The sequence below is a fragment of the Chanodichthys erythropterus genome, chromosome 6, assembly GCF_024489055.1.
Source record: "Chanodichthys erythropterus isolate Z2021 chromosome 6, ASM2448905v1, whole genome shotgun sequence".
Lineage (NCBI taxonomy): Eukaryota > Metazoa > Chordata > Actinopteri > Cypriniformes > Xenocyprididae > Chanodichthys > Chanodichthys erythropterus.
In genome coordinates this window covers 5,522,759-5,537,465 of record NC_090226.1, presented here as the reverse complement: position 1 = coordinate 5,537,465, position 14,707 = coordinate 5,522,759, and the positions used below count along the sequence as shown (strand labels likewise).

Here is a 14,707-nt window from a genome sequence, read left to right as displayed (position 1 = left end):
AGGCATTGCCCCTTGCTGTTTCTCTGAGATCTTCTTCTCTAGGCGAGTTTTATTGCTTTATTGCAGGATGCTTGATCTCAGTTTTTGTTTAGCAGGAAAATCAAGCCTTACAGATGGCCCCTGGCCCCTTGGGGCAAATTCAATGAGTCCCTGAGGGGCCACTTTTGGACATTTTACTGCTTCCATATTTTGGGTGCATGCTTTCATATGCTCATTAGTCAGTGGGTGCAGGAGTCAAGTCGTCACCTGAAATAACAACATTAAGGCAGGTTGTACATTAAGATGAAAGTACAGCAGAACGCATCTCTGTGGCACACAGTCCCTTCAGGTGTGTACTGTGCTGACTGGATGCTGCAGCAGCTGGACATGATGTCTGTGATCCTCTTGGTCAGGTCTGCTTCCACCTGCACTTGGCTGTGGTGGTTTTCTGTCTGTAGAATGACTGGTTGTACCAAGTCTGTTGTGTTGGTCAGCACGAGCAGAACGTGTCAGGAAAGTCTCATTGCACTTTTCGGAAACACCTGTGTCCGCCCCAGGTTTAATTGATCCTGTGAGAAATCCTCGGTTACCTTTAAGTAGAAGGTCTAGTTTGCCGGGCAGGTCAAATCTCCATGGGTGAAGGATTCATTTATCTGATGATGCTCCATTGCGTGCAGGACACCTGAACAACCTCTGAGTGACCATTCAATACTTGAACAATGATGATACGTGTTATCATAAGATGAGGAAAAGGGTTGTTGGAAAAACATAATAACACAAAATAACACATGATGAACATGTCAGAAGTGCGAGTGGTAAAGAAGGTCTCCCTTTCAGAGTACTATCTTTAGTGAGCAGGTCTCATTTAATCACCAGATTCTTCACTATAGTGGAATTTAGACTTGGTCTGGATGAGTTAAAGGTAAGTAGCAAAGAGTTTAAATAACTAGTATATTCACCAGTGGTATGCATAATTAAATATATCACATACTTAAACATAGAAATACACAATTTCATAATTACAATTATAAAACTGTCTATAAGAGTTGTTTTAACTGCAAATCCTTAATGCAAAAATAAGGTTTCAATCAAGTCAATTAGAGAATGGGATTTACAGAAACAGAGATTTAAAATCTCTTGTTTAGCTTTTACAACCATCATCTGTGCATTTTATGTACAGGCAAAGTCACACTCAAGAATAGAGGTCTGGGAATTGAGTAACTGATTTATAGAAATGCCTGCATTTCAGTTCTAACTGTTTAGTTCAATTTGTCATTAGCCATATGTTGGAAACTAGGGGGCCCTCCTAGTTTGCAACAATGCCAAAACGCTTTGTCCAAAGAGACCAGTTACATCACTGAATAGGTCTCATTTAAATTTTGAATTTGTAATTTGAATGATCAGAAATTCTATTAATTGATGTGTGACTAAAGCCATGCACATGTCCTGCATATTACAGTGTTTCCATTATACCTCAAAATGGATACAGTTAAAAAGGAAAAGAAATTACAACAATAATTTCCCTTGTCCTATGTATGAAGGTGAATGATGTATGTTAGGTTTGCATTATGTGAATAATTTTCGTCTGGATAGTCTTATGATCTATTCCAGGTAGAGATGTTGTGAGTTTGTAGTGTGTGTGTTCTGTATGTTTGTGGAGAAAATGGGTGGTGTCTATCCTACCATAATTTGTGTTGCATAATTTAGTTCCAGTTTTACACTGGGAGGCCATGTATCTATTAGTGTCATGAGATGTGGATAGCCTCTTGAAGTTTCACCCCCATCTCCTGCGTGTGAAGTTGTATGTCATGGCTCAATACAGGTGGGACCAGAACCTTGTGGAATCTGGCCCATAACATGGCAGCTGTTAATCCTGAAAAGGAAACAGACACACAGGAAAACAGTTTATCTTGAACCTTCAAACTAATTATGTTAAGATAGATGGTGCTATCTTAATTTTTTCTTTAATGGTCTTATCCAGGCAGTTGTTGCAAATGGCTTTAATCTGTTAAGATTGTATGCCATTAGAAGAAAATGTGTTTTAGATTACAGAGACATAGATCATTATTATGATTTTGTTTCTGCAAAGAAAAGGCCAGATAAAACTGAATGTTAGTGGTCAGATCTGACTGCTGGTGTTAAGCATTGTCAGAGAATCTTACACCTTGAGTTGCTATTGCAGCTGTGCTTACACACACTGTTGTGTTGTGAGTTTTATCACACCCGGGTTTCCTGGGGGAATCTCACACTTATCAGATCTGTGATTAGGACACCAGATCACCTTTTGTGGTGCTGTGCTGTTTGTTTAGCAATTGGCTTTTATGGTGTCATTCAAATACTTGACCATTTGGACCTCTGTGGTCTGTAAAAACAGAAGAGTCTCTGCCTGATATTAACATTTCACACAACTTTAATTACATGTCCAGTAAAATAACTTCCCTGATCAGATCCCATATGATCCAGTGCCCTCAGAGAGGAGTTTGCTAACACTTGTCCACTTTGTTTGTGGTTTTGTTGCAAAGGAAAATCAAAATTTATACTTCCTCTTGTCACTGGGTTACAGATCAATAGAATTGAATTTTTTTTATTTCATGTTTTGATCTTGAATGGATTTAGCCTATTCAAGATATGACAATCGGGTTGATTGTTTTAGTTGTTAAATACTGGTCATTGTAATTTTTCTCATTAAAGATTCTTGCACAGATAGAAGATAAAGAAGTTCTTTCCCATTAATTTTATTTATTCCTTCCATTTTTCTTTACAACTTATTTAATGCAATTGTGAAGCACACTGTAGCCTTATGGCAATTCTATGCTCCTGTGCATGGTTTAACTGCAGCTATATGGAAGATAGCTGAGTGTTCCACTTAGGAGACAAACTAATTCAACATAGACACACATACAACTTGAAATTGTTGTACAATTTCAGTACTAGTTATTCCAACTTACACAAGACACATGGCCTAGAATGCATAGCATCTACAACCTTAAACCTAAGTGTGTCAACTCATCACTTACAGTAAAGCAGTCATGTGTTTTAAAGAATAAACTCAACTAGTCTAGGTGCACATGTAGTAGCACAAACAACTAGAATGTGTGTTCTATGAGAACAATGTGTCTAACACAATTACAAATTTGAATCCTTCCATTGATTCCTCATAATTCTCTCAGCACTGATAGTGCTTCCAACTTCTGTCTACATTCTGGTTCCATCTTACTACATGCTAATTCCTTCTGCTCCTCTCCAAAATCCTTTCTTCTTCCAAACCATTGCTTGAATCATCATGAGATTAAAGGCCATCCCTGGCCATCATAATATAATATATCATGATGTGATCATAATATAAATTATATTATATTAAAATAGTATAAATTAAAAATAATTTTATTTGCTGGTATCAAGAGGGTCTTGGCTGAGTAATTTGTGAAGAGTGACTTGTCACCTCACTGATCTTTTAGAAGGCATCTGGCCCTGCAGCTACAGCTGTGATGGCATTACATTGTGTTCACAGCAACAGGCTAAACTGGAAACGGTTATAGACTTTGATGCTGTGAATATTGGGTCAAATCATTTGCTCCATTTTAAGATTTTTGTGACAACAATATAGAATTGGACACAATTTTCTTATTTTTGGGCTAAGATGTTATCAATTACACTCCTCTGTGAATCTATTTGGATATGAAAAGAAAGGTTGGACAAACACAGGTTTGATTGAGAGCACAAAGATTAATTGTTGGTCTGTTTGTTTTTTCAGTTTCTTTTTGAGACACTGAACAACGTACAAGAGTGCAGTAATTTTAAGGTCTGATAAGACCAAGGTAAAATATATGTTTTATAAGACTGAGCCTTAACCAGTGCTGTTTACACCATTTGTGACATCAGTTGTAAACTTTCTTAGCACCTCTTGAAATTTCTTTTATGAAACAAAGACAAGCTGGGCATGTCCTCTGAATGGGTGAAACCCACAGGCTTGGTTACAAGTCTCTCAGTAATATCATAATTATCATTATACACATCAGTTTTAACATTTAGTGTATTTTCCCAGTTGCAGTCTCTAGGACTTCTGCATGGCAGCAGTTCTCCAGGACTGAGACAGAATTATGCCCAAATCTTTTCTTTTGAAAACTTTTTAGTTTTACAACATTGTTTTGTCCAGCTTTACATTCCACACACAAAGGATTTCAGTGAGATTTTCTCCCTTGTTATCTTTTGGCTTATCCAATCACAAGATTTTTTCACAACGTGACCATTTGCTTATTTTCAGTGTTGCAACGTTGTTGCAGCAAGACAAATAAACATGTAGCTGAGCATTCTTTACCTCAGAATTTAGGTTTCAATTTACAGCCCTCTGTTGAATACCAGAATAAAATTTGGATGATGTTATTCCAATTTAAGGTTAATCTCTTGTTGCGTGAGCAAACAAGGAGATCTTTAAAGTTTAAAGCAAGGGATATCATTTCTCATCTACGCTGCTGCTATCATGTCCCTGATAACATGTGGTTGTATAATTCTCCAGCCCCACCGGATTTCGGTCTCCGGTCTTAAATCTATGGGTATGCCGACCCATTCTACAAATGTGTAGGATGCAATTATCTTTCCCTCAACACTTCTAAAAGGCAAATAAGAATGGACTTACCACAGCTGAAGAAAGAGAAGATGATCAAGCCTCTTACTTGTTGCAAATCCCAATTTTTCCACTGAAAAGACACTCGCCAACAAGATGGGAGATCACGGAGGGAATGTCACCACTTTGTAAGGCCCGCCTAATAGGTCCAATGACGGTTTCCCACAGGACGGGGAAGGTTTAAGCGTGTATGCCTTTTCAGCGTCTCTGTGAAGTTCACTTAATTTCACTCGTTTAATCTGACTCCAATTTCAAATGATTCTTATTCTAAGGGTTGTGTCTCCAATTAGAAATTAATCATTTGTTATGTATTAATTTAGATATTCGATTATTCTGATTACCTTATATCTTAAATTATTTCGTTCACTGCAGTCCCAGTATCGCTTTAGAAGAGTTACTTCGGCCGATTTGAGTACTCTTCCCGGACACAAACTCGTCAGTCTGACCTTAAACATTGGATGCAGGGTAAATATCTACCTTTAAGTCGGTCGCGCTCTGCTTACTCGTAACAAAAAGCATAGTTTTGATATATTTACGAAAACTGCAACTTATTTAAGGCAGTGATTGTCAGAAATCGAAATGGACTTAATTGACGTGCCCTATGCTCCATCTATTAAACCTTCCGTATGAACAATCCTGAACACAGATTTGAGGTAATACCTTCGCTTTGATCTACTAGAAATAATGGATTAAGAATAATACAGAATCAACCAAATATAACATTTTATTTGTCAAGTAAAAATATATCATGCCAATTACATTACAATTAGACAATTAGAAGCCAATTCAGAAATGATAAATGCATAACATCGATTACTCAAAGAAATGCATATACACAGGGATGGGTGAATGTCCTCAGACATTCACCCATCTCTGGGGGGCCTCTCCTACAGATGATCCCGCATGACTGCTTTGCTCTTTACCTTTTATACCAGACCAGAACAAAAGGGTTGTAAATATTTACTACACCAACACCTGTTTTGGGGGAGAGAGGAGTGGGTTTTCAACAAAAGGCACCACCCAAAAGAGGACAGAATTTTCCTTAGTTTTCCATCTTCTTCATAATTCTAGTGACTGCTGTGAAATTGAGACCGTTTTACCAATCGCACTGAGACAAATTAAATGATACCAAACATGAAAAGGGAAAAACAACAGATACACAAGTTACATTATATGTTTTGAATAACTTTCAGTGACTTGAGGCAGGGGGAAGGAGAGTTTGTGTGTGTGTGTGTGTGTGGTGGGGGGAGGCGCTGTCCTTTTGGAGTGGGGGCAAGGCATTGCCCCTTGCTGTTTCTCTGAGATCTTCTTCTCTAGGCGAGTTTTATTGCTTTATTGCAGGATGCTTGATCTCAGTTTTTGTTTAGCAGGAAAATCAAGCCTTACAGGTTTCTATGATGAAGTTGCCGTCCCTCTCCTCACTGATATTCAACTTAAATACACAGGAGGAACAAACCTTACCAAGACCAGCTTTAACCTGTACTTCAACGGCTCTGAGATTGTGGTTTCAGGACAAATCACAGACAACAGTGTGGAGAGTTTCAGCACTGAAGTCATTGCAGTATCAGTAAGATCATCATGGAGCTTTACAAACTGTATCAAATTGATAGGGAATGAGTGGGCTGGGTTTTTTTTCTCAGCAGTCTCAACTGAGGTTATGATATTGGATATTGGGATCATTGATGGTCAGTTGTTTAAAAGTTTGGAATAATGATCACTTTATTTTCAGAGAAAGTTTTTGGTGAAAGTGGTAATGACAACATTCCTGGTGAAAATGTTCATTAGTATTTTTATTTCTGAGCAGAAAGGCAGTAATGTGACGTATCAGGACACTGTAATGATAAAAGACCCCAGTGATGTCCCACCTGAGAATGAAGATTTCATGCAGAGACTGTGGGCCCACCTGACAGTGAAGCAACTTCTGGAAAGGCAGTAAGTTTATGGAGTGATATGACATTCTGCATTTTAAATTGGACATTAAAGGACATCTTTCTGTCTCAGAGTGCTTCTTAAAGGACAAGAGAAAGAGGATGAAGAGAAAGAAGCTCTCAAACTCTCTCTGAAATACCAGTTTGTCACCCCCCTCACCTCTATGGTCGTCACTAAGCCACAGGAAGATGAAGTGGAAGTTGCCGACAAACCCAAAGAGGGAAAAGAGGATCCCAGACCTAAAGGTGAGAACTGGGTTATTTTAGTATCTTACAAACCTTGTAAATGAAAGTGTGCAAATATTCGACCTTTAACAAAAGAGCAAGGTCCATTTTTTGCAGTAAACTAAACACAGTGACGGTGACGGCAACAATATGAAAAGTTACAGAATGTATTAATCAAGTTTTGCATCAACTGCATCATAGGTTAACCAAAAGATCTAATAAAATGCATGAAACTACTTTATTTGCGTGTCAGTTTAGTTTGTGTATCCTATATGTATCTGATTTTGTATCTGAACTTGAACAGATTCAGCGACTGTATTCATGCATTTATTTTTATCTATAAACAAGGGTGTTAAAATGTCATAATCACTTATGAAATAGTTTTCATTTATTACTGTACAGTTTATTTCATTACTAAATATATTATAAACATAACAGTTTGAGTAAATTTGGATTGGCGTGAATTTCAGTATGTATCCTTTTGTCAAAATTGAGTGCAGAATCTTAAATATTCCTTCTTCATTTTCTGTCATATCATTACTTTGTTTTAGAATGTTCAAAATTCTAAACTCCCCCCAGGTTTAAATAAAAGAAAATCACAGTTTTGGTCTTGGACTTGCTGCCCACTGTATACTGTGAATAACATTTGTGTTTTTTTGTTTTTGTTTTTTTTATCAGGAAGGAGTTTCCAACCTTCATCTCCTGCATGTAAGTATAAAATGTTGAACTAACAGTTCATTTACTCAAACTATTGGAGAGAATTTAAAGTTGTGATGAAATGGAAGTACTGATAGATATTTTCTTCTGTATTGTGATGCACATCTGAGTAAAACTGCTATAGTACATTCACTTTAAATTCATTCAGGTTCAATTACCAAACATACAATCTTAATTTAATTTAAGTTAAACAATGATTGGCAACACCATTCGAGACATCCTATAATCGTTCGCAATTTAGCATCTTTAGTCATGATCTTGTCATCATGTTCAGAAACTTTGATGGCAATTGCATGCACTCCCTAAGAGGAGTAGTTAAAATTTCAGAGCTCAAAATCATTCAAAACACATTGAAGTTGATCTGTTGCTATGGCAACAGTGTTTAAAATATCAAAAATATTTTTACAGGTCTACATTCGCCATGTTTTGACATTATTCTAATGAAGTTTGTAGCAAATCAGATAAAAATAAGAGGGATCTTAAAGCATTTTTAAAGTGACACACTTCCTGCTGCTGGTTGGTGGCGCTATAACTTAGACTCACAATAGTCACTTCCATGTGATGTTTCATCAAAATCAATCAATGTATGCAGAGGTTATAACACACTTCATGTTACTCTTATCTTGCTATAAATTTGTTGCCTCGACACAGCCAAACTGTTTGAGATATCAAAAGTCCGCTCGAAATTTAGCATCCTCAATGTCTTCATGCTGACCGAGTTTGGTGGTGATCGGATGAATCGGCTAGGAGGAGTATATCAAATTCCAGAGCATGCGTTTTTCAAATAACCCATAATAGCTGACTTCCTGTTGAGCTGGTGTATAACATAGAGCACGAAAGTTGTTAGGCCTGATGAGGTCTATATGTGTACAGAGTTTCATACTAATCCAAGCATTTTTTATATATCGATGAAGTTTTCGGACCCCATTTAAGGGGCCGCTGTTGAGCACCTGAGTTTTTGAGCATGTTAAGGCCCCCAAAAAGCCCTGGATGTTGTATTATGTTTTATATATAGCCTATATACAAACAATCATCTTGGGAGCAGCTTCAGTCTAATTTTTAATAATATTATTTTCTTCAGGGACAGATAAGGCACAGCATACAGGAAATGGCCCTTTTAAATCAGTAGCTATTATGTATTGCATATGTGGTAATGTCAGAAGTGTTTGACTGAAACACAAAGTTAAATCTAAAACCTGTGAATGTTAATATTGTCTGTATAATAAGGCAGATTAGAAAATGGTTCATTACACACATACACTCCATAGCCGATTTCTTGTACAGAATATTTGTGTGCAATTTAAGGTCCCTGCATAGTCGTATGCAAAAGACACGACAATAATCATTTTTGTTCACCAGTGTTAATTTTGACAGGAAATCTCGATTTATTTTTAGTGGTCTTTTGACTAAAATGTCATTCAATTTTAGTCATATTTTAGTCATCTGAATTGTTTTAGTTTTAATCTAATTTTAGTCTACTAAATATTATACGATTTTAGTAAACTAATTTAGTCAACTAAAATCCCCTTCTCATAAAGAAACAAGAACATGGTCTTTTCAATTAATGATATATGCATTCTTTATAATAACTCTCATACAACATTTTAAATTCTTTCAAGCATACATATTTAATTTTACATGGTTATAAATTAAATATAGAATAATCCTTATTAAATCTATTAAAGTGAATGATTGAGAGTGATTTTCTCTTTTTATTTTGTTGTTTGATAAACATTAATGATGAACAGCAGCATGGTTTATTAAGCTGTTGTCACTTTAAAGGGATAGTTCACCCAAAAATGAATATTTGATGTTTATCTGCTTACCCCCAGGGCATCAAAGATGTAGGTGACTTTGTTTCTTCAGTAGAACACAAATGATGATTTTTAGCTCCAACCGTTGAGGTCTGTCAGTCGTATAATGCATGTCAATGGGAACACCATCTATAAGTGTAAAAAAAACATGTACAGACAAATCCAAATTAAACCCTGTGGCTCGTGATGACACATTGATGTCCTAAGACACAAAACAATCGGTTTGTTCGAGAAACCGAACAGTATTTATATCATTTTTTACCCCTAATACACCACTATGTCCAACTGCCTTGAGCGCACACACGGCATCCGGTGCGTGAGGTGTGTACGCGCTCTGGCATAGTTTCGAATAAATCTCTCAAAGATTTTTTTTTTACCATTGCCATGCATTATACGACTGACAGACTGCAAAGGTTTGAGTTAAAAATCATAATTTCTGTTCTACTGAAGAAACAAAGTCACCTACATCTTGGATGCCCTGGGGGTAAGCAGATAAACATCAAATTTTCATTTTTGGGTGAACTATCCCTTTAAGGCTGAATGCACGAATCCAATACACTGACACATCCTATATTCTCCTTACTGTTTACATTCACTTAAGACACAACCAACTGTGTTTATGTCAATAATCACCAAAACTAACATTTTGACAGTTTTGTGTGCATTTGTCTGTTCAGGTGCTAAAAGACATGAAAGAGCGCTCAATTCAGTACTCTGGCCCTGTCTGAGAGGTGGCTTTCTGTGTGCACACAGAAAACCGGACTGAATTAAGCTGTCTTTAGCGTTGTCACACTTTTTCAGATTTATCCATATGTCTGCTCTTCTCTTTCTCCCAGATGTTTATATTTTTGACCATTTTATGAAACGGTGCATTCCAATCAACCAATCAGATTTGAGGGACAAGTTTGCCATTTAGGTCAAGTTTAGGCTTACAACCTGGGTTAGGTGCTTCCACAACAGTGTTATTCAATTATCATTTTCCTCTGATTTTAGGTATAAGTTATGGGTAAGTTTAGGGGTTGGGAAAAGGTTAGGACTAAATTTTCGGATCGGAATGTTGCTCCAGGATCAACAAAATGTGTTGATCCAGGAACATGTCTTACTTGGACTAAAAACCCACGGACTAAAAAAATCTCTTCCCAAATCGCCCCATCATCCCCCCCCCCCCAAACTTTTCGTCTAGTTTTTATTCATTGATGAAAATGTCAATAGATTTTTGTCATTCAAAACTGCTTTTTATTTATAGTTATATATAGTTATTTTCGTCAATGAACGAATGTTAAGGAAAATTATGATAAAAATTATTTTTACGAATTTAATATGTGATGTTCTCTAAGATTATGAATTAATCTATGAGAACAAAATTGTTCTTTGTTGCATGTATTAAATGTGTCTTTGTATTATTTACACAGATGATGGACAGAACTATGACGATCTGTATGATTATCCCAAAGGTCAGTAAAAAATTAAGGGTATCACTCATGATTTTTATCTGCTGCTTAACTAATTTCAGATTTTTCCATGAAATCAAAGCAAATTCTGCACAGCTGTTGGAAAATTGTTTCTCTGTGTGTTTTGATGGAATTCAGAAACATCTTGTAGTGTAATAAAGACAGACTCCAGTGCATCATTCATTTGTTAAATTATATTTTTGCTGATGTACGCGTGATGATGACCTATGGGTTCATCATCACACGGATTTGAAAATACAAAATTAATGTGTTATGTGTATGCCAGGTTAAAGAGATGCGTTTTTAGTCTTTAAACTGACAAGAGTGTGTCTGCTTCCCGAACAATGCTAGGAAAATTGCTCCAGAGTTTAGGTGCCAAATAGAAGGACCTACCGCCTGCGGTTGATTTTGATATTCTAGGTATTATCAGCTGACCTGAATTCTGAGATCGCAATAGACGTGAAGGACTATAAGGCTTTAAGAGCTCGCTCAGGTACTGGGGATCTAAATCATTGAATCATTTAGTGCTTTGTAAGTAATTAGCAAGATTTTAAAATCTATACGATGTTTAACAGGAAGCCAATGCAGTGTTGACAGAACTGGGCTAATATGGTCATACTTCCTAGTTCTAGTAAGAACTCTAGCTGCTGCATTTTGTACGAGCTGTAGTTTATTTAACAAGCGAGCAGAACAACCACCCAGTAGAGCATTACAATAATCTAGCCTTGAGGTCATGAACGCATGAACTAACTGTTCTCTATTTGTCATTGAGAGCATATGTCATAGTTGAGATATGTTTTTTAAGATGGATGAATGCAGTTTTACAGATGCTAGAAACATGGCCTTCAAATGAAAGATTGGTATCAAAGAGCACACCCAGGTTACTAACTGACGACGAAGACTCAATAGAGCAGCCATCAAGTGTTAGACAGTATTCTAGATTATTACGTGAAGAAGTTTTTGGTCCAAAATTTAGAATCTCTGAGTAAAAGAGCTGAGTATCATCAGCGGAACAGTGAAAACCAATGCCATGCTTCCTAATGATATCTCCCAAGGGTGGCATCCTAGTACTGAGCCTTGCGGTACTCCATATTGAACTTCTGGTCGATATGAAATCTCTTTGTTTACTACTACAAACTGATAATGGTCAGATAAGTATGATTTGAACCATGACAGTGCAATTCCACTAATGCCAACATAATTTTCGAGTCTATTTAAAAGAATATTGTGATCAATAGTGTCAAATGCAGCACTAAGATCCAGTAAAACTAATAGAGAGATACAACCACGATCTGAAGATAAGAGCAAATCATTAGTAACTCTAATGAGAGCAGTCTTAGTACTATGGTAAGGTCTAAATTCTGACTGAAAATCCTCACAGATACTTTTTCTTTCTAAAAAGTAATATAGTGGTGATGATACTGCCTTTGCTAGTATTTTTGACAGAATCAGATCAAGTGATATTTGCGATCGGCCTGTAATTGACTAATTCTCTAGGATCAAGTTGTAGTTTTTTAATATGAGGTTTAATAATAGCCAGCTTAAAAGTTTGCGGTACGTATCCTAGTGATAAAGATGAATTAACGATATTAAGAAGAGGGTCTATGACCTCTGGAAGCATCTCTTTCAATAGCTTAGTCGGTATAGAGTCTAACATGCATGTTGTTGATTTTGATGATTTAACAAGTTTAGACAATTCTTCCTCTCCTAAAGCAGTAAATGAATTGAATTTTTCCTCAGGGACACTACAATGCACTGTCTGATGTGATACTGTAGTAGACGGTTACATGGTTATAATTTTCTCTCTAATATTGTCAATCTTGCAAGTAAAGAAGTTAATAAAGTCATTACTGCTGTGCTCTTTGGAAACATCAGAAGTTGAAGCTTTGTTTCTTGTTAATTTAGCCACTGTATCAAATAAATACCTAGGGTTATTTTTTTCTAAAAGTTTTGAAATATCTAGCAGTTTGTAAGGCCTTTCTGTACTCAATCATTCCCTCCACAAAATGCGAAAAACTTCTAGTTTTGTTTTCTTCCAGCTGCGCTCCATTTTTCTGGGCCCGATGTGAGTAGTGGTTCAACCTTAATATTATAAAGTGACAAGAATATATTTGGTGCGGCAAAAAAACAAAATAAAGACTTGTTTAGTGATTTCAAAACACTGCTTCAGGAAGCTTCGGAGCATAATGAATCAGTGTATCGAATCATGATTCAGATCGCGTGTCAAACCGCCAAACTGCTGAAATCAAATGACTTTGGCGCTCCAAACAGCTGATTCGACACGCTGATTCATAATGCTATGAAGCTTCCTGAAGCAGTGTTTTGAAATCGGTATCACTAAATAAGACGTTATTTATTTTTATTACCAAAAATATTCTTGTTGCTTTATAATAATATTGAATTGTACTCACATGAACTGATTTAAATATGTTTTTAGTACCTTTATGGATCTTGAGAGAGGAATGGCATTGCTGGCATTCATTTTTTGGTGAACTAACTCTTTAAGAATGTTTTTGAAGAGAGCAGTCTTAGGCCTACATAAAATTGATTCACTGACAATTCACTGATGAACAAAGTAAGGTTGTGTAGGCTGGAATATCTCCTATGGTGAGAATGACATTTAAATTGTTTTTCATCTTCAGCTTCTGCCGATGTGAATGTGATGGGGCAAAGGTTGATGTTCGTCGGTTTTGGACTGGCAGCTCTCTTGATTCTCTTTGCTACTGCAGCTGCAGTGAAAGCTTACTGTTCTTACAAAGCAAAGCAAAGAGCTTACACTACAGACCACATTCAGACATCGGAGACTGATTGCATTAACCTGGGAGAACACCAATGAAACTGATTTAAATCTTTATTAAGAAAGCTGACAAATAAATTGTTTATTTTTTGCTACGAAAAATCATCACTGTTACTATTGTTCATACTTGGTAGTGTTAGATATTTGATTAAACCCATAATAATATAAAACTTCCACACCATTTGTGCTAAGGACATGAATGATACCTCATATCATGCAGCTTGAGGAGGAGAGTGTGGAACAATAAAGTGGGAAATGTGCATAAAATGGCAAAGACTTACATTAAAGGACTCATCCATCTAAAAGAACAGATAATCATACTTTCATATGTGGAATTACTCAACTGAATGTTTCAACATATTGTGATAACATTAAATGCAGAAGTGATTCTTTATTTAGGACTTTTTTTCTCTCCCCATTTCATGCTATATTTCACAAGACAAATCAGTGGCAAACAGAAGTTACACTGAGTCAGTCACACTTCAGACACTTTGTGGCATCTTCATTTTTGGTTGCTTCCTCTTGGTTACATCACTGATCTCATGACACAAAATTTTATATCAGCTCCATACTCACTGTCTTCTCCCCACAAGCTCTTTAAATGCCTGTATGAATCACATCAAAATTACCAGTATTCTCAAGGGAAACAGAACAAAAATGTATTACTAATTGATTCCAAAAATCATACTACTGTATTTCTCATTCTGATTTGTCTGTTGACATCATTGGCATTCTGATCAGACCCTGTTCTACAGTTCGTAACTGCTCTCATATCTCTAAAATGTTTGACTAGACTGTGCCAAATCCTCAAAATTAAACATGCTGAGACACTGGATGCTGTTCAAAACAAAAAAACCCTTCCGATCACTAAGGTCATCTGACTCAGGTTTACTGATTGTGCACCATTAGATTGTGAAACCTAATATCACTGCTATAACATTGTGAAAACTCTCACAATCTCTGTGTGACCTCACCACCACTAATTCATCTCTTTTCAAACTGTGATGCTCTCATTGCTTGTCTCCTGTTGTGTTTGGGCTTCTGTTTTCTGCTCCCCCTGATGTTTGTCTCATGTTTCTGGATGTGGACAATGACCTTGAGTTTGTAATATGGCATTATATTAAATAAATGTATAAGTATTATTTCCTGAAATGCCACTTGTCCAGAATGAA

At 36.5% G+C, this 14,707-nt stretch overlaps 1 protein-coding gene across 2 annotated transcripts in view; it reads left to right on the top strand.

Annotated features, from left to right (window-relative positions):
- Window positions 1–14,707, top strand: part of LOC137021425 (inter-alpha-trypsin inhibitor heavy chain H3-like) — a 20,682-nt gene extending 5,975 nt beyond the window's left edge. For both annotated transcript variants that reach the window (XM_067387821.1, XM_067387820.1), the window contains exons 12-16: window positions 6,408–6,535; window positions 6,605–6,777; window positions 7,435–7,464; window positions 10,700–10,741; window positions 13,381–14,707. In XM_067387821.1, the coding sequence (XP_067243922.1) occupies window positions 6,408–6,535; window positions 6,605–6,777; window positions 7,435–7,464; window positions 10,700–10,741; window positions 13,381–13,574 (567 nt within the window). In that variant the 3' untranslated portion in view covers window positions 13,575–14,707. The remainder of the gene's footprint in view (window positions 1–6,407; window positions 6,536–6,604; window positions 6,778–7,434; window positions 7,465–10,699; window positions 10,742–13,380) is intronic.